This window comes from Lissotriton helveticus, chromosome 5_1 (assembly GCF_964261635.1).
Source record: "Lissotriton helveticus chromosome 5_1, aLisHel1.1, whole genome shotgun sequence".
Classification (NCBI taxonomy): Eukaryota; Metazoa; Chordata; class Amphibia; order Caudata; family Salamandridae; genus Lissotriton; species Lissotriton helveticus.
This window is the reverse complement of record NC_136065.1, coordinates 1,253,010,127-1,253,036,011: the sequence shown is the minus strand read 5'-3', so window position 1 is coordinate 1,253,036,011 and position 25,885 is coordinate 1,253,010,127. Positions and strand designations below refer to the sequence as shown.

General features: G+C 44.8%; 1 protein-coding gene across 2 annotated transcripts in view; it reads right to left on the bottom strand.

Annotated features, from left to right (window-relative positions):
• Positions 1–25,885, bottom strand: part of ABRAXAS2 (abraxas 2, BRISC complex subunit) — a 291,880-nt gene that overhangs the window by 221,556 nt on the left and 44,439 nt on the right. For both annotated transcript variants that reach the window (XM_078644029.1, XM_078644030.1), the window contains exon 3: positions 6,930–6,966. In XM_078644029.1, the coding sequence (XP_078500155.1) occupies positions 6,930–6,966 (37 nt within the window). The remainder of the gene's footprint in view (positions 1–6,929; positions 6,967–25,885) is intronic.

The following is a 25,885-nucleotide window of genomic DNA, read 5'->3' as shown; positions in this document are numbered from 1 at the left end:
AGTGCCAGATCGCCGCCTGAGCCTCCAGGGAGAGAGGGCGAGATCGTGTGCCCACTTGCTTGTTCAGATAGAACATGGTGGTGGTATTGTCTGTCTGAACTAGGACTGAGTCGGTGTTTATAGCTGGAAGAAAAGCCCTGAGAGCTAGATTAAATGCCCGAAGCTCCAGCATGTTGATGTGGTAGGTTTGGTGCTGAGATGACCACCGACCTTGAATTTGAAGGCCCCCCATGTGTGCCCCCCAGCTCTCTAGAGAAGCGCCCGTGACCACGGACAGTGTTGGAAGAGGTTGATGAAACGGTACTCCCAGCAACACATTCTGCGGGCGAGTCCACCATAGGATGGACGTTCTCGCTGTCTGGGACAAATTGATTCGATCCTCCCAATCCCCTGTCGCTTGGTCCCATTGGTCCTCTAGAGCCTGCTGCAGAGGCCGCATTCTCAGTCTAAAAGGGGGTGGTAATGGACGGAGCATCTGAACCAATCAAACACTCACACCCAGTCAAAAGATCTGGGTTTAATCCATCACCGTTCTTTAGCCCACTCTTCCACCCCAGTTCAGACATGGCTATATGCAAATCAGTCTGACCCTGTGCCTCATGGGAACAGTCCAGCCCGAACTGCCAAGCCATGCCTTCCCTGGACCGGAAACAAGCTTCCGAGGACCGGTTTCTGGCATTACAGCCGTCTTCAGCCCGGCTTGCTTGAATCCACTGGCAAAGTGAGCAAGGGACTCACGTCTGAGCATACCATGCCACACTAGCTTGTATCCGGTCCAGGGAAGGCATGGCTTGGCAGTTCGGGCTGGACTGTTCCCATGAGGCACAGGGTCAGACTGATTTGCATATAGCCATGTCTGAACTGGGGTGGTAGAGTGGGCTAAAGAACGGTGATGGATTAAACCCAGATCTTTTGACTGGGTGTGAGTGTTTGATTGATTCAGATGCTCCGTCCATCACCCCCCCCCCCTTTTGTACCGCTTTTGGCCGCCATAAGTGTGGCAGGGTATGCTCAGATGTGAGTCCCTTGCTCACTTTGCCACTGGATTCAAGCAAGCTGGGTTGAAGACGGCTGGAATGCCAGAAACCGGTCCTCGGAAGCTTGTTTCCGGTCCAGGGAAGACATGGCTTGGCAGTTCGGGCTGGACTGTTCCCATGAGGCACAGGGTAAGACTCATTTGCATATAGCCAGGTCTGAACTGGGGTGGCAGATTGGGCTAAAGAACGGTGATGGATTAAACCCAGATCTTTTGACTGGGTGTGAGTGTTTGATTGGTTCAGATGCTCCGTCCATTACCACCCCCCTTTTGTACCGCATTCTCAGTCTGGCTTTCGGTATCAGAAAAATGCAGGACGCCATGGAACCCAGCAGGGAAGCTACCTGTCTGACTGATGGATTTCGAGACTGGAGGAGAGTCCTGCACTTGTGTTTCATAGATGATAGTCTGTCCTCCGAAGGAAACGCTTTTCCAAAACTTGTGTCCAGAACTGCGCCCAGGTAGTGGATGCTCTGGGTCGGTTGTTGGACAGACTTTTCCATGTTCACATGGAGGCCTAACTTGTGCAACTGCTGTAGGCACAGTTGAAAGTCGCTGAGTACCTGTCGGGGAGATGGGCCTTTCAGGAACCAGTCGTCTAGGTATGGATAGACGAAGAGCCCCTTCTTGTGTAAATAAGCCGCAACCACTGCCATGCATTTGGTGAAGACTCGTGGTGCTGACTTGAGCCCGAAGGGCAGCACTTTGTACTGTTAGTGCTTGCTTCCTACCACAAATCTCAAGTATTTCCGATGGCGAAGGGCGATCGGAATATGAAAGTACGCATCTTGCAAATCCACCGAACACATCCAATCCCCGACTTGAAGATGTGGGCATATTTGGTGAAGAGCCAACATGCAGAACTTTTCTTGGACCACCACCTTGTTTAGAAGGCGAAGGTCCAAGATGGGTCTGAACTTGTCCTCCTGATCTTTTTTGGGGACAAGAAAGTATCTGGAGTAGACTCCTTTTCCCCTTTGAGAGGGAGGAACCTCTTCGATGGCTCTTTTTTGGAGAAGAGTCTTGACCTCTCTTTGGAGAAGGTTTAGTTGGTACGGGCGAGACTTTTTTGGAGGTATGGGCTTTGGGATCGCACGGAAACGTAGTGCATATACACTGCACAGTATATTCAGCACCCAACGATCTTTTGTGATGCTGACCCACTCTGCCAGATGTTGAGAAGCACTTCCTTCCACTGGAGTGGGCAACGGCGCCAGAGGAAGCCACTGCTCAAGCTTTCCCCCCTCTCGTTGTGGAAGAGGACTGCTGATGACCTCCTCTACCTCTGTTGGATTTGCCTCCTCGAAATTGGGGTTTTCCCTGATTTTTGTTCTGGGACCACTGAGGGGTTTGAACCCTCTGTTGAGCCCCTCTGCCCCTGTTGGATTTGAAGCGTCGTTTGAATTCCTCCTTCTCCAAACCAACCGCTTTTACCGTGTCCAGTTCGGTTTTCATCCGGGTCATTTCCTCATCCGCGTGTTCCCCAAAGAGAGAGGACCCAGAGAAAGGAAGATTCAAGATACGTTGTTGAGCATCAGGTTTCAGGCCCGTCAAGCGTAACCAAGAAGACCTTCTGGCACATACTCCATGAGAATAAGAATGCGCCGCCAACACTGCACAGTCCACCGCGGTGCTTATCATTTGGTTTGCCACCAGACAGCCTTCCGTTAGTGTCTCTCTTAAAGTCCTTTTGGTCCTATTACGGGAGCTTGGCTTTGAAGCGCTCCATCGAGTCCCATAAGGCTCTGTCATATCTTCCCAGCAGCGCGGAAGCACTGGAAACCTTCAGGGCAGAAGCGGCAGCATTACAAACTCTGCGACCCCATGAGTCCTGTGTCTTACTGTCCTTATCTGGTGGGACAGAAGATGAAGGAGCAACTGCATGGGTCTTATGAGCAGCTGCCACAATCACAGAATCTGCTGGTGGATCAGAGTTGACAAAGATTGGGTCAGAGTCAGCAGGCTTGTATTTCTTTTGTATACGAGCCGGCACTGCTCTGATGGTTGCAGGGGTGAGGAAAATGTTCTTGACTGGTTCCATGAGTCCAGGGACTAAAGGAAGCAACGGACGGGAAGATGATTTTTGGTGTAATGTCTCAAAAATTACTGTGGAAGTCACTTGTGGGACAGCCATCTCAATATTTAATTTCTGTGCCCCTCTCTGCAGAACATCTAGATAGGTATTGATGTCGTCCACTGAAGAGACTCTGGAGATAGGGCTGTCTGTGAGAGTAGGAGAGTAATTCCTTCTGGAAGATCGGGCGGAAGGAGTTCTTCTACTCCTGCGATTGTAACTGCGTCGCCTCTCGCGCGATCTTCTGGGACGTTCCTCCCTTCTTGGAGAACGCTATCTATCTGGTCTCCTTTCAGGTGAACCTGCTGCCTGTCGCATGGGAGGACTGACTGTCTACTTCAGCCACCAGCCTTTGCAGCGGAGATCTATGTTCCGGACTGACGTACTGCCGCAGGCGTTCCGTAGCCCCTGATTCCTGCCAATTCTACAGTGGTGCATACCATCTAGGTGACAGCCTCACTCCAGGTGCAGAAACCTCTGACCGACGTGGAGGAGACTTATGGACAGGATTTCTGGTGCCTGAAGATGATCTGAAGGAACCTGAAGACTGAGAAGATGAGTGACGCGAAGCCGATTCCGTAACAAGAATCGCAGAGTGCCGACGTCTATCTATCCCTCATCGTCGATGAGTGATGTGAAGAACGACAGTCTCTCGAAGCCGAACGGCGCTGACTTGCCAACGACGGAGCTTTCTCTCTCGACGTCGAGTGTCTACGTGCCGACGGCGGAAGAACTCTGGACATCCTCGACACCGAACGTCGACGAGACCTCGACGGAGATCGCCTCTTCGACGCCGATCGACGCCTGGTTGTCGACGGTGAAGGGGTCTTGGTCCTCGACGCCGGACGTCGCCCTGTTGACATCGGCGGGGGAGTCACACTTCGACACCGATCGTCGTCGAGATGACGACGGCGGAGGTGTGCCGCCCCTCGACGCCAATTGTCGCTGAGTTGACGACGGCGGAGGGGTCTTGGTCCTAGTCGCCGAGTTGACGATGGCGGAGGGGTCTTGGTCCTCGACGCCGATCGCCGCCCGGTTGACGACGGTGGAGGAGTCACTGGCCTCGACGCCGATCGCCGCCTTGTTGACGACGGCGGAGGCGTGACCTCCCTCCACGCCGATCACCGCCTTGTTGACGACGGCGGAGGCGTGACCTCCCTCGACGCCGATCGTCGCCTGGTTGACGACAGCGGAGGGAATTTCGCCAACGGAGCTGGCATCCTCGACGTCGGTGACAAACCTGATCTTTTCGACGGCGAGCCAGCCGTCGGCGGTCGTTTTTCAGCTGGAAAACTCCCAGATAGATGTTTCTTCAGCGCCGAGCCCGACGTTGAAGTTGAAGGGCGTGAAGACTTGCCTTTAGAAGGACTTCTGGCCCTCTTGGTGCCCTTCTTCACTGGAGATCTTCCTCTGGAGGACCTTTGGGCCAGTCCATAAATGTGGTTTCTTTCTCTGTCCTTGAGAGTTCTCTCAGACAGGCGTTCGTAATGTGGACAGTCCTTAGGATCATGATGATCAGGCAAGCAAAGTATACAGACATCATGACTGTCTGATTTTGCCTTCTTGTTGCCACAAGAAGGACAGTTGTCAAAAAGAGAAGGCATTTTAAAATAAAATGCCACACAAAAAATGTCTAAAAAGACAGAAACCTTACTTGACAAGATGTAAGTCCAAAAGATAGAAAATAGAAGCAAATTTCTGTCAGAAAAGCCAGAAATGAGTGGAGCTGTGTTACCAGGGTCCTTCCTGAAGGAGCCGGAAAGAACAACTGACCTAACTGTCACCCCTGAGGCATGATGGGAAGCTGGGGGTCATGGGTGCCTTAAAGGCACGGTGTCAGTTTTTCGTGGCACGCAGCTATAGGTTAGCTTTTCAGTCTTTTTAGACTGTGTTGGCAATGTAGCTTGGGAGCTTTCTATGCTTTCAGTGAGTTATAAGAATTTCTACTGCTTTCTAAGCATTAAAACAGTTTCTAAACAATCTTTGATGTTGTTTATCATGTCTCTAATGCAGAAGTTCATGTATGGTCGAAAATCTTTACAGCATAATTCAGCTCTACTGTTTATTTGGCTGCAATTATATATATATATATATATATATATATATATATATATATATATATATATATATATATATATATATATATATATATATATATATATATATATATATATATATATATATATATATTCTTCACAACTGTCCCCGTAGCAGAGGGAACTCCATAGGTTGGTGCACGCGTTTGGAGACCGGGAACGTGTCTCCCTGTAATTTTGTGAACAAAAGGCAAGAACGCGGCACTCCTCTTGAACACGATAGTTTATTAGGAGTTTTTGCAAAGAGACCTAAATAAACTATCGTGTTCAAGAGGAGTGCCGCGTTCTTGCCTTTTGTTCACAAAAATATATATATATATATATATATATATATATATATACACACACACACACACACATACACACACATATATACATATATACATATATATAAAAATATGAGTATATATATGTGGAGCACATATAATATATTGTTTCCGGGGTCCCGTGCATGGGCGGGAATATTCTAATGCTTATGACTATTGATGAGGATCCCCTGGAAGAGAATAATAAAATCCAAATAGATCGATTAAGTTGCAACAACAATAATTAAAAAAAGGTTGTGGTGTTAGGGACAACAAAGAGCTGGTTGTGGTCATAATGAAAGGACCTCTGAAGGCTGCCACGCTATGGCCTAAGAAGGAACAGATGAAACTCATCTAAGACAAAGTGGAGGGTTTACTCAAAGGGCAGGTTCTATGAGGGAACAGAAGAACCCTTCGTCAGACAGCATGTAGTACATAAGTATCTGCTCTAGTGTTTCTGGAATGTTTTTACTTCATGCAGAATGTGCTTCACTCTTATGTTCTCCTGTGATTTATGGGTTCTGTTCCACAGCAGTTACTGGTAGCCTCCGTGGTGGAGAGTCCACTCTTGTCTCTTACCTGGATCTTATTAAAGGACTTCCTAACTTCACTTGAATCTGTATCTTCTATATACAACACAGCATATGGGAGCCAGGAAATCTCATAATCAGAAGTAATGGTGCATGGACGGCGAAGAAGCCGCCAAGGAGTAGGTGTGAAGAGATAGGTTAGGGAACAGGGAGCAAAAACACCTAACACTTAGTAATTAACTTTCATTAATTCCTACTATTTCACAAGTTCAGGTTTCAAATTCATGATTAAAATAATTTAAGATTGCTGCATCTATTGTCCAAGGTTTTCTGCACGTCCTAGAAATAACATCTGAATACAATTTGTGACTATGATGTTATTTAAATGTACATTCAGAAACAAAAAATATATATATATTTTTTAAATCAAAGATGTTTCCTCTACCGCTTATATTGTTAGAATGTGCATTAGTCATATGTCTTGAAAACCAAATTAAATTTGCGTGGAAATACCTTTGGGTTAGGTACATATCAGACCAATGGAGAATTGTTTTTAGATTTCATAAATAAGTTATCATGGAGTTGCTACATATATTATCTCAATTAGTGCAGACAGCAGTGACCACTGATGAGTGTTACTGGCAGCCTCACTCAGTGAATGCTACACGTAGGGTCCTTCAATGTATTTCCAACGCAGTGTCCTCAGTGAGTACTGTCAAAACTATCCCTCTGTGGGTTTTTACACCAGTGAGCCTCAGATAGTAACCACAGACAATATCTTGGGTGAGTGCCCATGTCTTGCAGTGAATTTAGCCAACGCTGTCCCTCAGCCTCATTTAGGCTATAACTGAAGAGAACAAACAGTAAAAACACAGTCAGAAAACTCACCTGAAGAGCTTGGAGCAAGGTTCGTGGTTATGGATTTCTGTTATGGAGAAAAGAACAAAGATTGTCACTATGAATCAGATGAAATCAAAAACCAGTGTACTAAGAGGAGGCCCTACCCAGATAATGTAGAGACTGCTTTTGTCTCAATAATGTAGTGTCATAAAAGTAGTTTACCAGCGTGTTAAGTTCACATACGAATCAAGCTAGATATCTTTAAAAAAAGAATACAAAGAAATCTAGGTTCTACCTGGCATACAGATATATATATATTTTTTTTAAATCTTTATTGATACCTGGCATACAGATAAACTGCTTTTCTGAGACTAAACACTATCAATACAATTGTTTTCTGCTGTCTGACCAGGGACTACATCTAGTTAGTATATTCATGTTTCGACAGGGAGGGCATGTTGTAGTACCCTTACACATCCTCTCACTCTGACTTGGTTTACCACACCCATATAAACTATTAATAAACCAAAAGGCTCTAGCAAAGTAGGTGTTGCACTTATCTTGCAAGTACATTTTTTACCCAATATGTCAATCAGTTTTAAATACTTTAAAATAGCAAGGTAAAAAAACGAGAACAACGCCTCTATCACATCGGAAGAGGTATATTTCTTGCCCCTCTTTTAAATTTGTATGCTGATACTAAGGTGGCGTATTATGCCTTGTAGAGGGCTATTCAACAAGACAGTATTACTTGTGTTTATAACCTTGCTATTTATTTGTAAAATCATAACTTAAGATGTGTACAATGCGACTTTTGCTATCGTTTCTTGGTTTATTAACGCTATAATGAACCTGGGTCAAATGCAAAAGTAGAGCTGGGGCAAAGCGTGGAGTGGGGTAAGCCACAGTAAATAAGAGGGACAAACAGAATCTAAAGGTGTGAAGAACGTTCTTAAGAACACAGTGTTATTGTGCGAATAGAAGTACTAAAATGACCAAAGAGGGAAAATAAAGACAAGCAAAAATGAGTACACCAGTTATAGGTAAACAGAGACAGAGGCAGCATTCCAGTAGGCAGAGGGTACAGCACTGAAGGATAGGCTGGAGAAAGGGGATGAAGGGATGGGCAACAGATGGAAGATGGGAAAGGATACTACTGTTCTCTCTTTCAAAATAAATCCAAAGTTAACCCAGCGCAAAAGGATAGCAAAGCTTTCCTCCAGGGTTATTCCAAAGTGAGGCACTGTAATTGCAAATGGCACCAAGATGAATAGCTGCAATAAAAGTGGTAGAGTACTTCGTAATGATACTGCGAGGTTTTGGTAAAGTAGATGTACTTAATGCGGACACTGCTGTTCTGCCTTTTCTGCTGACACTGCAATACTACATGAAGGAAGATTCTCTACTCCTAAGGAGAACAGTGGAGAGTCAGACTAGGGGGAAAGGAATGCAATTGCCCTGCTGATACAAAAGGGCTGCACTAGAGAAGTTACCATGCTTGCCATGAAAATGCTGCAGGGTTAAACTAGGACAGCTTCCTTCCTTACTTTCCATACTGATACTGCATAGCTGCTTTAAGACCGATATGGACATCAAAGGGCTGCGCCCGGGAAAGATCAGAAAATCATAAAATGTGTACCACATACAGACACCTTGCCTAGTTTCCTTTCTGCTCAAATCGGGCATGGAGGAGAGACCTATTTTGTGGGTTTTTGTTGCCTTTTGTCATTCAGAAGAGCTCGCACTCTCAAGAAGCATCGGATGCTGTAGTCCACTCAGTCGTGAAATCCATTATTTTACAGACATTTCCAATGAGGTTATTTTGCTCCTCTTTTCAAGAAAATGTACATGGACTACACAATTCTTAATTACAAAAGGGAATATTCATACAAGTGTTCTATGTAGCCCATTTATCTTTTATTTGTGGACGATTGACTAAGTGCAGAGAAATGTCATGTTTAAATTATGTTCAAATATTGGATCTTCATTAATATTTAAAAACACAGACTAGAATAGCAACATACCATTCCCCCTGGAAGGAATGTGGGACAGTAAAAAAGGAATAGAAACTAGTGAAATAGAAATAAAGTAACCAGAGACACATTGGCACACAGGCTCAAATCTACCGCACTCATGCGATGGATGGAAAATGCTACTTACCAGTATGCATCTGTTCTTGGCATGCAGAGCTGTAGATTCGAATACTTGTGCATATATCGCCATCTGGTTCGGCTCGGATGTTTGCGCTTTGTTTTTTCTTGGAAGAAGTCTTTGTAGTCACAAAGTAGGTGACTCCTCCTTAGGATGATAGTGAGCATGGACATCTACTCCATCTCCAGAGGGTTTTGCCATGGAGGGTTATGGTGGAGTTAGTAAGAAACAGAAAAGGATGTCCGTGTGTAATGTATCTAAGTAAGATAGTACTGTAACAGATAGAGCTATCCGGCGAGGCGGGTGGGCGTATACAAATCTACAGCTCTACATGCCAAGAACAGATGCATGCTGGTAAGTAGCATTTTCCGTTCGAGGCATATCAGCTGTACATCATATACTTGTGCATAGACTACACAGCAATTATCCTCTTAGCGGCGCTACCTGTATCTGTTGCAGTGGTTTAAAAAAGTGTTCTTAATACAGCCTGGCCCACACTAGCTTGTTATTTTGCTTGCACGTCTACCCAATAGGGTTTCGTGAACGTGTGTGTTGTAGACCAAGTTGCTGCTTTGCAGATGTCATCTAGGGGAATGTTCCCTAAGGCGGCCATAGATGCCCCTAGTTTACGTTTGGAGTGAGCTCTAGGGGGAATGGTTAACATGCGTTTGGCTTTAACATAGCATATTTGGATGCATTTAACAATCAAACTTGCAATTCCTGTTTTTGAGATAGGATTGCCTTTATGAGGTGGGGAGAAAGCTACAGAGTTGTTTAGTCTTTCTAAAGGATTGTGTTCTTTCAATGTAGTGAAGTATTTCTCTTAAAGTCTTGCATGTGAAGAGCTCATTCTGCTACTGAGTCTGGTAGAGGGAAAAACACTGGGAGTTCTACAGACTGGTTAAGGTGGAAGGCTGACACGACCTTGGGTAGAAATTTTGGGTTAGTGCTAAGAACCACTTTGTTGTGATGGATTTGCAGAAATGGTTCTTGTATGGGTAATGCCTGGAGTTCACTAACTCTTCTGAGAGAGGTGATAGCAACTAGGAAAGCTACTTTCCAGGTGAGGAACTGTATTTCTCCTTTATGCAGAGGTTTGAATGGGGGAGACTGGTAAGGACAACATTGAAGTTCCATACTGGAGAGGGTGGCACTCTAGGTGGAATTATTCTTTTAAGTCCGTCCATAAATGCTTTGATAGCTGGTACCCTAAACATACGCTAGGTTACATTGTTCTAGATGCAAAAGGTAACCTATAATGTTTTTAATAGAAGCATCCAGTGGATTGATTGTTTTTTGTACAGTAAATTACAAATCTTTTCCACTTGGGGGCATAGCAAGCTCGTGTGGTAGGACGTCTAGCCTCTTTAATGATGTTCATGCAGTCTGGCGGGAGATTGAGGTAGCCAAACTTTCAGGTGCCAGATCACAAGGTTGAGTTGACTGGGATCTGGATGCCTTATCTCTCCATGGTTCTAAGAGAGAAGCTTGGGTGAGAGGCATAGCGTTTGATGAGGAACTACTGATAGTTCCGAGAGGGTTGTGAATCATGGCTGTCTGACCCATGTTGGAGCAATCAGGATCATTGTGAGGGAATGCTATTTGAGCTTCCAAACCACTAGCGGAATGAGCAGGAGAGGCGGAAAAGCGGAAGCAAATTTGCCTGACCAGTTCATCCATAGCGCATTGCCTTTGGACAATGGGTGTGAATACCTGGATGAGAAGCTTGGGCATTTTGTGTTTTGATGTGTGGCGAACAGGTCTATTTCTGGGTGGCCCCACATCTGAAAGAATGAAAGGAGAACTTAAGGATTAAGTTCCTATTCGTGGATCTGCTGTGTTTGACGACTGAGCAGATTTGCAATCTGATTGTGTACTCCTGGTAGGTGTTCTGCAAAGAGATATGTTTTGCGGGATGGCCCATCTCCTTATGCTCTGAGCTAGGTGTGAAAGTTGCATAGTGTCCCCCCCCCCTTGTTTTTGTATTTAATACATTGCTGTCATGATGTCTATACGGACTAGGACAGCTTTGCCTACCAAGTTGAGTTGAAAAGATTTTAACGCTAGGAAGATCGTTAATGGCAGGTAATTTATGTGGAATTTTGTTTGCGGAGGGGTCCACATGCCCTAGATGGTATGGTTTTGAAGAGGAGCTCCCCAGCCGGTGAACGATGCATCTGCTGTTAGCACTATCTGTGGAACCAGGTCGAGGAACGGCCGCCCTTTGGAAAGGTTTTGTGTGTTCCACCACTGCAGAGAGCGATGGGTACGGTCGTCCACCAACACCAGATCTGTTAGCTGACCTTGAGCATGGTTCCACTGACCTGCCAAACACTCCTGTAAGGGACGAATTTGTAGTCTTGCTCAAGGAACAATGAGAATGCAAGAGGCCATCATCCCGATTAGCGGCATGAACACCCGAGCTGGTAGTGAGTGTTGGAGCTGAAATTTTGGTATTAGAGCTTGCATGGTGATTATCCTTACTGGGTTGGGGTATGCTGGAGCTTTTGAGGAGTCTATTGTAGCCCCTAGATACTGTTGTATGTTGGATGGTTGGAAGTGGGATTTGGTGAGGTTCACCGTGAATCCCAAGTCATGAAGCAGTTAGATTGTTTTGTGTGTGTGTTGCACACAGCTGCTGTGTGACTTGGCTTTTATGAGCCAGTTGACATGATTATGTTGTCTTCATAAGTGAGGCACAACTACTGTGAGGCACCTGGTGAAGACTCTGGGTGCTGTAGTCACCCCGAATGAGAGGACTTTGAATTGGTAGTGTTGACCATCTACCACGAACCTGAGATATTTCCTGTGAGCGGGGTGAATGGGAATTTGGAAGTAGGCATCCTTTAAATCCAGAGTGGAGAGAAAGTCGTCCTGTTGAAACGGTGGGAGCACCTGTTGGAGAGTGACCATGTGGATGTAGTCGGACTGAATGTAGAGGTTTAGTGGTCCGAGGTTCAAAATTGGCCTGAGAGTTCCGTCCTTTTTTGGAATTAGGAAATAGAGGGAGTAAACCCCCTGTGCCTTGATGAGGCAAGGGAACTTGTTGTATTGCATGTTTTTGTAAAAGAGAGAGAACCTCTTGTTTGAGAAGTGTCAGACGTTCAGAGGACATAGGACGTTGTCTTGGAGGAACATTTGGGGTAGTAGAGGCGAGGTCCAGGCAATAACCATACTGGATAATAGGTTTTATCCACTTGTCTGCTGTGATTGAATTCCAGACAGGTAGGAACTGTGAGAGACGTCCCCCGACTGGAGTAGGGCGATTGAGGGGGAAGTGAAGGAAAGTCACTGTTTGGTGGTAGGGGAGTTGCGGATATTGTTACAGCGACCTCTTCCCTTACCGTTGTTGCCTCTGTAGCCTCCGCGAAAGTATACTCTTGAGGACGTTTGAGTAGGGCTCTTCTAGGAAGAAGGATGTTCTGAGCCAATGGTTTTGGAGCCAGCCCTGTAGAAGGAGCGGCGAAAAGAACCTCTAGTGGAAGGTAACTGCAAGGCCCCATGGGCTTAGCAGTGTCAGTATCTTTTTTCCTTTTCCCCAAAAATGTGTGAACTGTGAGGCCGAAAAGATGCTCTTGATCAAAGGGCTGGTTAAGAATAGCAGATTGCAGTTCCTGCTTGAATGCGGAGCCAAGTGTGCCTAGGTAGAAAAATGCTAGTGTTAATGACACGAGATGCGGTATCAGCCGCGTCAAGCGCACATTTATTTGAGGTGTTCGTTATTAATTTCCCCTCCTGTATAAGGTCATTAGCTTTTTCTTTATATTGGTCAAGAAGGTGTTGCATGAGCTTTTCAAGCTCATCATAATGAGCTCTGGTATACCTGGCCAACAAAGCTTGGGCATTGGCAATCCGCCAATGATTTGCAGCCTGTGACGCAATAAGTTTTCAGGATGCGTCTAGTAGTTTGGATTCCTTATCAGGAGGAGGGGTGTCACCTGTACCCTGTGAGTTTGCCCTCTTGCGTGCATTTGACACCACAAGAGAATCCAAAGGGACCTGACCTTTAATGTAATCTGGGTCATTGGGAGCTGCTTTATATTTTTTGTCCACCCTGGTGTTGAGAGTCCTGGCTCTGACAGGGTCCTTAAAAACTTCTGGCGCATGTTTAGCATGCTTTTTAACATTGGCAGAGTGTGCATGGACTTTTGTGAGGGTGCAAAGGTTTCAAGTACAAAGTCTTCCTCTAAGGGGTCAGAATGTAATTGTACCTCGTGGTTTTGAGCAGCCCTGTTAATTAGTTGCGCAAAAGCAATACTGTCATCAGGTGGTGATGGCCTAGATGGATAGATGTCCGGGTCATTATGTGGGTCGGGATCTGTGTTGTAGTCATCCCAAGGGTCTATGTTGTGTGGGATAGTATGTGCACCCCTATCTGGATCTCCATTCCTACCCCCATCAGTATAATCATACTCATCTTGTGGTGGAGGTGAAAAAGTATGTTGTGGGGAGTGTGCTGGAGAAATTAAGAGATTTGGATCAGCTGGAGGAGGAGAAGAAGGTGGAGCAGTGTTAGTACTCATTTCCTTTAGTTTCCTGGGTATTTCATATTCCTCTGAAGTGTCCAGTGTTCTCTTTTTAAGAGCTTTGGCGAGAACTTCACCAGTTTCTGGGTCAATATAAAGAGTTTTTGTTTTGGATATGAAAAATCTGGTACAGACTGTGTGGGTAGAATGTTTTTTTTCAGTGCCGAAGATTCAGGGTCAGAATGTTCTTTAGACAGAGTCTCTGAGGCTTTCTGCGGGGTATGGGACTCATTAGGTTTTGGTATAGGAGTTTGCGGCTCCAAGACTTTTTTGGGCTCCAAAGGTGTTTTCGGCAAATGTTTGTCCTTGGTGTCTTTCAACGTCGAGGGTTTTGGTGCTGTGGCTGTCTTCGGTACCAACGAAGAAGGGCGTGGAACATCTTTGGGTCTTGTGCTTCAGGGTCGAAGGTGACTGTTCGGAACCGAAATGGGGCTGGCTCGAGCCTGAGCTGGAAGGCTTGTCTTTAGGTTTCATAGCTGGGCCAGAAGCGGGGCGTCTGAGACATGTTGTCGTTGTCGACCTGACCCTGAGGGCGAAGGTGTTACGGGAGCCTTAGGTTTGGTTTTTGGGGGATTTTGGTACTCACGGACCGCTGAGCCAGGGTGACTGTCTCCTCTTCGACGTCAGAGTAGTCGGCCTCGGAGACGGAGAGGTCTTCATCACCTTGCTGCTACGGCTGGACATTGGGATCTGCTCCGAAGATGTCCGGAATCAAGCTGCTTCTGCAAGATATTTTGTGATGTCGAGCCAGACAGTCACAGATGGTTTTCTTCTACCTGAATTATGCACAGGCCTCGCAGTTCTTGTCTTCTTGCTCAGAGGCAGAGATTACAAACCATGTGCAAGTCTGTGTGTGGGAACTTAGCACCACACCCGGGGCATTTTTTGAAAGGAGTCCTTTCCATTGACTGCTGGCATGGTCGGTGCAGATAGGCCCAACGGCCCGCATGGAGGATAAAAGTTGAGTTTGTTTTAAAGATGTGCGTTGAAAGGGAAACGCGATCGAGACAATACCGTTGAGTGGAGAGGGATTGGCCGAAGGGGGAGGATTAAAACCGCCATCGACCCAGAGCGCAGCAAATCACATCCGAACCCAATGGCGGAAAACAACAATCTGGAGATGGCGTTGATGCCCATGCAGACTATCGTCCTAAGGAGGAGTCACCTACCTCGTGACTACAAAGACTTCTTCCAAAACAAGCATTTACAATGCAATAGGTTTCGCATTAGTAAAGTTTGAGCTATTGGTATTGTAAATGACAAATTTTGTATTTATGTGTTGGTTTTGAAAATAGCTAAATTAATAGCTTTGTCATTTACAATTCCAATAGTTTTAACTGTCGCAAATGTGGCACCTATAGCATTTGTAATGCTATATATGTGTTGTATTTATGTGATTTAGATGTATTGATATTACAACTAACAATGGCTTTTAATTTTTTTTAAATAATTAATACTTAAATAAAAGTTATTGTAATTTATAATGGCAATAGCTTAAAGTTTTGTAAATAACGTTTGTGAAGATTAAGTTCAGTGTATTTTATTGTGATGAAAATCCAAGAACAGAAGTGAAATATTAACATCTTTTTGTGACATTTGTAATAAAGCTTGAAACATTGAAAGAAGCAATGTGGGGGGTGGGCGGGGGGTCGTTCTACGACAAGAGTAGCCTCGAGTCATGAGCGCGACAAGTCGCTTGGCTAAGGCCTTAGTCAAGCAATCTATGTCAGCTCACCATCTAGGAGGCATTTACTCCATAGTTGCTGCTGCTTAACAGATTCGACAACATTCATTCTGAGAATGCTATGTCAGAAAATAATGGGTTCAAAACTCACTGGAGTGGCAGTGCTGGCGGGGGGAGCACTAACACAAGCACCCTTACCAATGACGGGTATTGGCACTCAGAAAACATGCCAGTAATGATTAGTGGTTGCTACAGGGCAATAGCTAGCACTCCTATGGAATGGCCAGTGTTAATCTGTTGAGTTCACGGATGAGTTGCAATGTCTGCAGGTTATTACATTGGATAACCTGCAGTGCACGGCGCCCATGAACCACTGCAGTGTTTCAGAGGGAGGGGGCAGTAGATGTGGAGAACTGGTTTATACACATAATGACCATTTTCTCCTATAGCCATGGAGCCAAAGCTTGAGTTCCAAGGGATTTTCTCCCGCAGCCCTGCAGATGCACACGTGCAGAGGCCAGCTCTAGACAGGGACAAAAGGCTAAGAAGAGGTGGGAGAGCAAGTTCAGCTCGAATACAACACCAAGGCATACTACAAACAACATATACACTATGAGGCCGAATGGCACTCATTTTGAAACGTTTTATTTCTTCCCCTGTGATGCAGCACAGAGGCCTTTCACAATTCTCAACGGCCACCGACCCATATTGCCAGCCTGTCATACATCACAGAAGAGAACTCGCGAAGTAGTTCTTTGCAAAATGTTCAGAGAATTTGCATGTGGAGAATCTGATCACTAGAGTCGAGGTCCTCGCTTGCCTCACAAAAATCACTACAAAGGAATAGTTACTGTAGGCCCATCTGCCAGGAATAAATTACTTCTGTGTCAATACACTGAAGCAACCACTAGCATGAAAGAGCCATCAGCGAGCAGTGCTTACAGTGATGTGCCACAGCATTGTTTACTACAATAGAAGCACCTTTTGCGAGTAGGGCTCAAACTTCATGTGCCTTTCGGCCTTTCCAAGACTATGAGACAATGGTATTGTTTCCATCTTAAGACGCTACAGAAGCACTAAAGTTGGACCAGAAAAACAAAAAACATCTTATTTAGCTATGTGTCTTCTTTAAATGTATCACCTGCCGCAAGATAATAAGCACCTTTAGCCACTGACTGCCAAGAATTTAAAGGATAAACTTGGTGGGTGGGGCTAAAATGGGATGTTAGCATACAGCTAGGAAGTCAACGCACATTCCCATTAGCAATGACCTACAAATCTACTATATTTGTAGATGTGAATAGATATGAAATAACCAGTGCAACATGTTAAACATCTGTCATATCTGAAAGTAATCTAGGATTAAAAATTAAATGCCTTCAACCAAACTTGGTGATGAAGAGGTCCGGTCGAGGCACATGTCAACAGTGCCCCCTAGCACCACCCTGCAATCTGCTACTTGCAGAACTGCTTTTACGTCGCCTTCCTCCTACGTCCCTACAGCATTTCATAGCCTCCCCTGGGGCGGGACTTCTGCCTTCTGCGGAAAGCCCGCACCCACGAAGTCCCTGGACGAGAGGAGCAGAAGGCGGAAGTCCCACCCCAGGGGAGGCTGTGAAACGCTGTAGGGACGTAGGAGGAAGGACTGGTGGCTGCACACGTAATAAGGAAAGAGCAGAAGTGGCGGCTGAGGCCGCCGATGCAAGTGCGGGTCTCCCATGAGTGAGGGGTAAGCCCCGCGTGTGCCAGGTGATGAGGCGGAGATGACACTAGGAGAGTCCTGAGCGTGATGGAGCCAGTAGCCCGGTGAGGGGGGCGTGGGTGTGTGTGTGTGCGTGCTCTCATAAGTTGCATGCCTAGGCTACGGGCGGGGGGGGGCGGAGTGTGGGGGGGGTGCGCTCATAAGTTGCTTGCATAGGCTACTGGCGGGGGGTGTGTGTGTGCGCGCGAGCGAGAGCATTAGGAGGCTCTTGCCTCGGAAGTGGGACAGGAGATGGACACAGTGCCTGGCTCTATGTGCGTGTACACCAGCTCAAATCTGCAAAAGCTATGCGCGTGGCCATCTCCTGTCCCACTTCTGAGGCAATTCACTAACAATAGAGCTCGCTGGAGACAGCAGCGCTTCGCACTGCTTACGCCAGCTCGACCTAAAAAAGAGCAAACATCCGAGCCCAACACCAGATGGCGATCTATGCACAAGTATACGATCTACAGCTCATGTGCCTTGAACATAGTATTGTCACATTCAATCAATCAGGATTTATAAAGCGTGGCTAATCACCCGTTAGGGTATCCAGGCACTGGTAGTTCCCAGAGGATTAGTCTCTAGCCTCTGAATACAGGAGCCCTTCATCCCAATAAGTTTTATGGGTCCCACTAGCATTCCCTGAAGCCTCAGCAGCATCTTGCGGTCTGAGGGGTTCAAGAGAAGGGCAGTCTAACTGCGCCTGCCTCAGATCTGCCCTGGAAGGTCCCCCTGTCCCAAGAAACTCAACCTGATCAGGCTCAAGCTCTTCTAGGACAGTTCCTTCCTGGGTCTCAAAATCAGCTTCCTAAGAAGGCTGATCCGGTTCCTGATGTAGGGGGAAGGCACTGCCTTAACCCTACTGCTTCTCCTCCTGGTATAGTAGAAGGAGGTGGGTGACCCAATATACCCATGCGGGTTCGGGCAAACAATATGTGAATATAAAGGTACCAGCAAGGGTTTTACTTTTAACAAATAATTTGCAGCAAATGAAATCTGTGTTACTTAGAGAAATCAAACTGAGAGCATCAGTTGCTGAATTTACTTCGTATCACCTTATTTTTAGGAGAAAAAACAGATGTAAGCTACCACACTAGCTTATGAACTGGAAAAGAGGAAGCAACACAAGGAATTGTATTTCAAAAAAGACTTATTTGTTTTTTCGATTTTTGCATAAAGTCATATGGGTTCAGAGTCAACTGAATTGATACCATATCCAAAGTATGAGGAAAAAACTTTCATTCCATTGATACAAAAGATACAAATCCAGTCTGTATGACTAGTAACTATGACTTCTGATTAAATAAACAGAAAATCAAGAACAGTGGATGTCAATTGATGCAGACATGGACAGATATGTCGACGTTTCGGTCTTATCGGTATAATCCCAAGACCATCATCAGGACGAAAGTTAATGAGGTATACTTGACCCTTGTTAAAATAGTTGTGAAATGACCCGGTCTATATGATGAATAGAATGTCGCGGGTTGTAACACACTGTAGTTTTACGTGTAACTTTTATTTATGACGTTGTGTCAAACGTACACAGGTCGATGTTTCTTTTCTCGGAGAAGGCGCAGAAGAAATTCAGGATCTTGAATTAACGTCGCCACGAGAAGGAGTCACTGTCTCAGAGCTGAGCCTCAGCTCTGAGACGGTGACTCCTTCTCGCGGCGAGCTGAACTAGGGGGAACAGTTGCCTTAGGGGCAATGGTGGTTGGAGCTGCCTCCTTCTTGGTGCAATCACTGGTCCAGTGAGTATTTACTTTACAAACTTTGCACCATGGTTTCTTTGGGCCTTCTTTCTTTTTAGATAGTTGGGAACGCCCCCATTTTAGAAGCTTTTTGGGGACCTTGAGAAGACTTTTGGTATTTTGCTTTCTCCCCACCCTTTTGGTCTAGCTTCTTCTGATCACCACCTTGGTTCAGGTATGCCTTCTTACCCAATTCTTGGGGAGAGGTCAAATCAGAGTCAACCATGTGTTGTTGCAATAGCTGGTTCTGACAGTTATTAAGAATCTGTTCTCTCATAATAAGGTTATACAATCCTGTATAGTCACTTACTTTACTGCCCAGTAACCAACCTTCCAGAGCCTTAGCAGCACAATCTACAAAATCAGTCCAGTCCTGAGTCTGTCTCTTTTGGGTAACTCTGAACAGCAACCTGTACTGCTCAGTAGTTAGGCCAAGCCCATCTATTAGAGCACTCTTCAGGACATTGTAGTTGTCAGAATCCTCTTCTCTAACAGTGAGGAGCTTGCCTCTTCCTTTGTCTGCAAAGGAGAGCCACAAGATTGTTGCCGACTGACCTTGGGGCACCAGCTGTACTTTGCAAGCCCCCTCCAAAGCAGTTATCCACTTGCGGATGTCATCCCCAATCTGATAGGGAGGGACAATCTTGTTCAGGTTTCTATGGTCATGAGACCTTTCCCTATCTCTAGGGATGTTGCTGCCACCAGTGGGCTCTAGCCGGCCACGGGCATCTCCTGTCACTGCCGGGAACTACCATTATGCACTGACAGGGGGGGGGGGGGTGATGAGCTATAATATACGCTAGCAACAGTCAGCCCGTGTTCAGCCAGGCACTGCTTGAATTATATAGTAGGGACACAGACTAATAATCAGTGTTTTCGAATGACTGTCTGCTCTGTGGTCTGCAATCTCTAAATTACAAGACTACTGTTCTCCTGCTGGCCCTTTAAATCCCACAGAGCCTAATGCAGGTCGTCTATGGATGGTGAGAGAGATGGAGGATACCAATGCAACGAGAAAGGGGGCTGCGGTTGCCAGGGCACACTATGCCAATTCTCTTCTCAGTCAGCATACGTGTACTCGTTGGTGCTGACTTTGGCACTGTCTAAAGCCTGTGGTCGCTGGCCAATCATCATTTCCTTCGCCCGAACCCCGCCACCAACTATCACGCATTTCTTTAAGAAATCGGAGCACCCTATTTTTCAAACGTTTATTTATTTTCTGCGTAAGACTATTGAGCACATTTGTAAACATGCTGGTGAGTGTTTTGGGATAAACCCACATCCGGATAAAGCAAGAGCACGATGATGAAAAAAGGCACCCCTTCTGCTTTGACTGCGAATTTTCGTTCAGTCATTCATTCAGGCGCTAACACTTTTTACGGCAAGGAAAGGCCATATGCTCTGAGGTTTCATAATAATAGTCTCCAATGTCCCTGAATTTTATGCGGTTTATAAATATTACATGAGATCAAACAGTTTCCGCTTTCCGCAAATCTTGCCAACATCTCAGTTGAACTAGGGACCGGGAGAACCACGAGTTGCCGACAGTGGAATATGGGACATCAAGCCCGAATGCCGGCCTCGGCTCAATACAGTGTGCTTCTGGACAAATCACTCAGTCTCCCTGTGGTCGAAAAAAGTAAACAACGAGTTCGGTTGTAAAGCGTCATCTGTTTGCGCTCATTAATGGCATAGCAGCAAAATTGAGAAGTCCCGTTACTGCCCTATGAAAAGATTTCAAGCCCTGCAGAGGGGTGCCTGTAACGTCATTTGCTGTGCCTCTGCCCTGACCCCACAGCCTGCTGTCTATTAAAGCGACGGTGTTTCAAAGGCAAATCACGCCTTTTGTTTCAAAGAACGGAAAGTGAAAAGCGCTACGCACCCCCATGTTGGCGCTTGGCGAAGTTCCTCGGGGTGCTCCTCGCGCTGCTCTTCCGGGCGGGGGTCCTGTGTCCCGGAACAGATTACAGGCCTGTCCTCTGCTTGCTCTCCGACACCCTCATGGTCCTGCAATGTTTCCTTCCATCAAAAAGATCGGCAGGCCTCACAATTTTCTATGTTGTGGCCAGGAGAGAGACAAAGGTTGCAAACCCGATGAAGATCCGTGTGTGGGTAAGTCGGCAGGTAGGTGCGGGCGACGGTGGCAACCGAAGAGAACAACAACAAAAAATGGCGCCCGCAAACGTCAGAAAATTTCGGAATCGGGGGCGTGTTTTTGCGTTCTGAGTGGCAGATGACGTCACAGGGCGAAAGAACACAAAAAACACGCCCCCGATTCCGAAAGAGACGGGGCTTGAACAGAGTGACGCCCTTCTCCTCCAATGGCTGGCCTCTGTTTAGGAAGCCAGCCAATGGAGGAAAGAGGCGGGTTCAAGCCCCCATACCTAAAAACATTAAATCTCCCACCGGAGACTGCGCAAGCGCAGCCTTCGGTCCTCGACCTAAAAATTTCATTCTACAGCCTTTCCCTTCAAACCCAAGTATCAAGTAAGATTGTCCATATATCCCCTCACTTTGCAGACAGAGAAATACATGTAAACACCAACCTCCCTCAAAGACAAAGCCTAACATCTGACCTCTGTCTTTCAATGCACAACAACTGTGAAAGATAAAAAACTAAATTTAAAAGCTATGGCATTGGCATGAAATAGAGGAAAAGGATTGTTAAAGTTAGACTATTAGTAAAGAGCACTGACCAAAATAAACACTCTTGTAAACATAACATTGGTCCTCACAGGCATGCAAGAGTGATGTACTGGTAGTGGCATAGATAAGTAGAGCAGATCCAGAATAAAGCTAGGAGAAATGAAACCTTTTCAAAGAAAGGCAGCATGTTGAAAACACATGTCCTCTCGTGAAGTGCCGCACGTTAAATGTAAAAGTTCTCAGAAAGTGAGCACTCATGGAAGAATATATGGAGCTAGTCAGAGAGGTGGTAACAGCCTATGCTCCAAGGGATGTACAAAGACGTGCTGGACAGCATAAAACCAGAAAATAGAAAGCACACAAATGTTAAGTTACAAAACGCAAAGCTTTCAGCATTTCCCCATTATGTCTTTGCAACCAGACAGTAATGCTATGTGGTAGGCTCCGGCCTAACACAGAGGTCTGCAGGTCAGGCACACAGTGCAGGAGACATCCCCATCCCAACAAGTTGAATGCTTTAATTAATCTAAGCCACTGGTAATTACTCCGAGTCGCAACAACTAGAACTGATAAAAGTTCAGAATACCAGCTGCATTTTGTTTAAGTTTCCAGTTGAATGAGTGTAAAAGTCCTAAAGTAAAATCCTAGGGAGATGTGGCCTTGAGGCTAGAACAACTGCCTTTGGAACTTTGTGACTCAAGTTCAAATCCTACGCTCAGCTCTTGACTCATCATGTGATTTTGGGGAAAATCACAACCTCCCTGTGGCTAATTTTTTTTAACTTAAAGTGATTAGAATGGGTTTCTGTAATCCCCACTTGATGTGCATGGTCTTGTAGTTAGTCTCCTAACCCTTCGTGTAATTCACAGTGCTCCATTGTTTCATATCAAGGTTTGCACTATATTGATAACAATACATACATCTCATGAACTTCCTAGCACATATTATGAATCCGCTCTGAAGATGTGCGGAGAATTTTGGCCTGCGGTTAATTGAATAGCACTTTCAAGCGAAATCAAGCTTACTATGGTTTTTGTGATAAAACATCTATTTGTAGAAAAAAAAATCACGTAGCAAATGGTCAACATCAGGGGCCATAATTATTTCAACTCATTTACGTTTGTAATGGATAATCTGAGCCAAATAGAAACAATCACCTGGGCGTGGGTATGCAAGGATGTGAAGCCTTTCCTCTGCAGGGGCCATTGCTCTTTACTTCGTTGCTTACTTTGTATTGATTGAGGAGATTTATTTTAAGAAAGCAAGATATAAAAATTACCCAAGAGTCGATTTTCCAGAACGGAAATCATAACTTACAAACAAAAAAAAGCACCTAAAGTTGAGAATTGTATTGCAAAAGGTGTTTATAGGAAATTCAGGTAAGTTTTCCTAGCAAGAATGGCTGCAGTAGGCAGTTTACAAAACTTTGCAAATTGTACCTAGTATTATATATTTGTATTTCATGAAACCATGTGGATGTAGTTTGAATTCCACATAATTTCGAGGGACGCCTTGGGCACTACTGTTCATCTGTGTTAGAAAAACGTAGGTAGCTGAAGGTCCTTACAGCTCTCTCCATTTACCAGATGGCTAAAGTAGTATGCTCCGCCTTTAGCTCCAATTTCCAGTTAGAGAGAAATTGAGGGACTATTGTTTAGTAGTCAGATAAAAATATGCTGTAAAACAAAAGGTTTTATTTGAAAGTTTGAGGTTTGTGTGTGCTGGATTAGCTGTAACTGTATTCAGCTATTCCTTAGGCCTTTCCTATCAGTTTTTTAAGATGTACAGGCCATATTAATTTAATTGTTGGCACAATCAAGAAGTAAACATTATTTAATATAGCGCATAATTCCTCCATAAACTATTTTCCGTAGATTATCCAAATTCATATATTAAAAAGTGTGGGGTTTAAAAGCACGCATGAGAATATATACTGAATTTCTGGTCTTTATTTGTAATTATAATGGTTTGTAGCCAACAGAACTGCATTAATCACTCTCACAATAATGCTTCTAACTAGGGCACTTGTATTTTCATTAAATACCTTCATGAGCATATTCATAAGCAATTCTAGCTTTGTACTGACACCTTTAAAATGCTAAACCTCTTTTTTCTCTTTGAGCCTGACCAACCAGTGTGCATGTAGATTTGATTTATCCAATAAAGCTTAGTTTAGACAAATTTGAGTTCAAACACTTCTTGCAGTTCCAAAAGAAACAATGAATTAGGGAGTGGTATGTTTAGAAGTATCTTCTACTGAACAATATGTTAAAGTTAGGCACCTGGTTTCTTGTAGTAGGTCATTAAGTGCTACTACAAACACGTCTTTTACCCATATGCCATACCTCCTAAACCCCTGTTGTACGTAAGAACCCCTTACAGGAGGCATCCATTCTACAAATTAACTGCACTAATTTAGAGTGCCTCAAAATTACTGTTTGCAAGTACATTACTAGCTAGATGCAAACCATGTGCCCACTATTCCCGATTTAAAGACGGTGCTCAATCAGTCCGGTGTCTAGAGATTAATACTTTCCACAGATTACTCATCTAGAAGCAAGAAAGATGCAAGACTGAATTGAGGAGTTTTTACTAGCACTGCTTAATGGGCTTTAGGTAAAGGTGGAACGGCTCCAGAAATGAAGCAGATGAAGCATCATTAATGGGGAGACATATAGTGAATAGGGGTGCCACCAATGCCTTCATACCTGCTCCACAAGTTACAGCAGCAGGAGTACAGCTGGCCAGGTCTTCTGGCTCTTTAGTGATTTTAAGTCCTTTTCTAACATAATGGAGTGAAATGCTCCACTCTTGTAAGCGCTGACGATTTGAGATGGATTCCCATTAGCACTAGCTCAACTAGGACCATGTGTAAGAACTACCTTCAAAGGCTATTCGGGGGGTAAGGAAAAAAAGTAGGTACAGGTTCTCCATTATTTGGAGGACCTGTTGTGGCTACCCCTTGCGTAGCAGATCGTAGCAGTCACGGAACAAGCATCATCTGAGACAAGATACTGTAAAGAGATTAGAGGTGCCACTCACCCTCCTATTTCAGCTGCCGCAAGAAAAAAGAAAGAAACTACATCACATTTGTTTTCTACTCCTAGAGGCACTGGTCAAGAAATCCTCCTTTGCACCACTAAAATTATTTTCATCCTCACAGGAGCAAATTAAGGAGTACAAATACTGCATGTACTATTTCATTCACCGTCAGCTAGTTTTGAGCTGTGTGAGAACTCCTGGTAGCGATTCAGCCAATGCCCAAAGACCCCAATAAAAAGGAACTCTGACAAACCTTTGCCAGATCACTAGTTCATCTCCGCATTGCTAGGTGCCACTCAGGTCTGAATCCCCTATGAATGCTTTTATTAGTGCCTCCCTTGGTACCTTATTGGTCAAGCATGCTTCCTAGAGCAGACCTCAGAGAGTGGTCAAGGTGCAAATATGGATACTAATGACACTGGAATCGGGGATGACAAACATTAAAACCTGTAATAGGAACCCTCCAAGAATTAAATCGGCAAAAAAAATTGTGGACAGAAGTTCTTACGGGCTACAGCTTGGTCATGCTACTCAGTCATTAGAAATTGTGTTTTTTCCAAGTACTCAGGACAAACAGGATATTTATGAGTAAAAGGCTGACAATTTGCTGCCTACTGTGGACACCATGGTGGGTCTTTTTCCAGGCATGAAAAATGCGAGCTGGCTTAGTACTTCAACCAAAATATTGTTCTCTAGCTCCTTTTTAGAGTGGTTGCTTTATGATCTGTGGAAGAAGACAAAATAACAAAGCACTAAAATTAAGAGGGCAGATAGGCCTCGACAATGAATGATGTGTCCATACCTACGAGATCAGGCACAATGCTCTACAAACATACTTGGATCCATTCAGTTGAGTTTTCTAATGATAGTCTTATAGGCATGGCATTTGATGGGAAGGAATTATTGGAAAGACAGTGTATGCACCCGGAAAAGGTCAAGCAAAGCAGAGCAACAGGATAATTTAATCATCTTGACAAATTACCCTGGCTCCCCACTGCAAAGTAGTCATTATTAAAAGGACTGTACATATTCCCAAGGGCTATTGACCACACTGTCCCTACTTTTCTATAGCATATATTAAGTCCTTATGTTCCTTCAAAAGCACTTTGCTATGCTTTCTCTAAACTCCTGCTGCCAAATATTCAGTAATCTCGGCATGGTATATAGACATTTGCTTACATAGGACCTACATTTTGGAAAGCTCTCCTATTTTACAGTAGAGATCATCTCAACTGCCTTGATGTTCACAAGCTTCAGAGAATAAACTGTTGTGATCCTCTAGCATAGTATTTAAATGTAATACGCAGCTAATGCGTTGGGGCTCTGAATACTGAACTTTCAAAGGGCATGGTGACTTCTTTTCTGAAATAGAGGAGGGGTACAGGAAGCTAGCTCTTTAAGTTATATATTAATTAGTTGATAGACCGGGCAAAGAGTCCAGGGATTCCCTTAAGTTT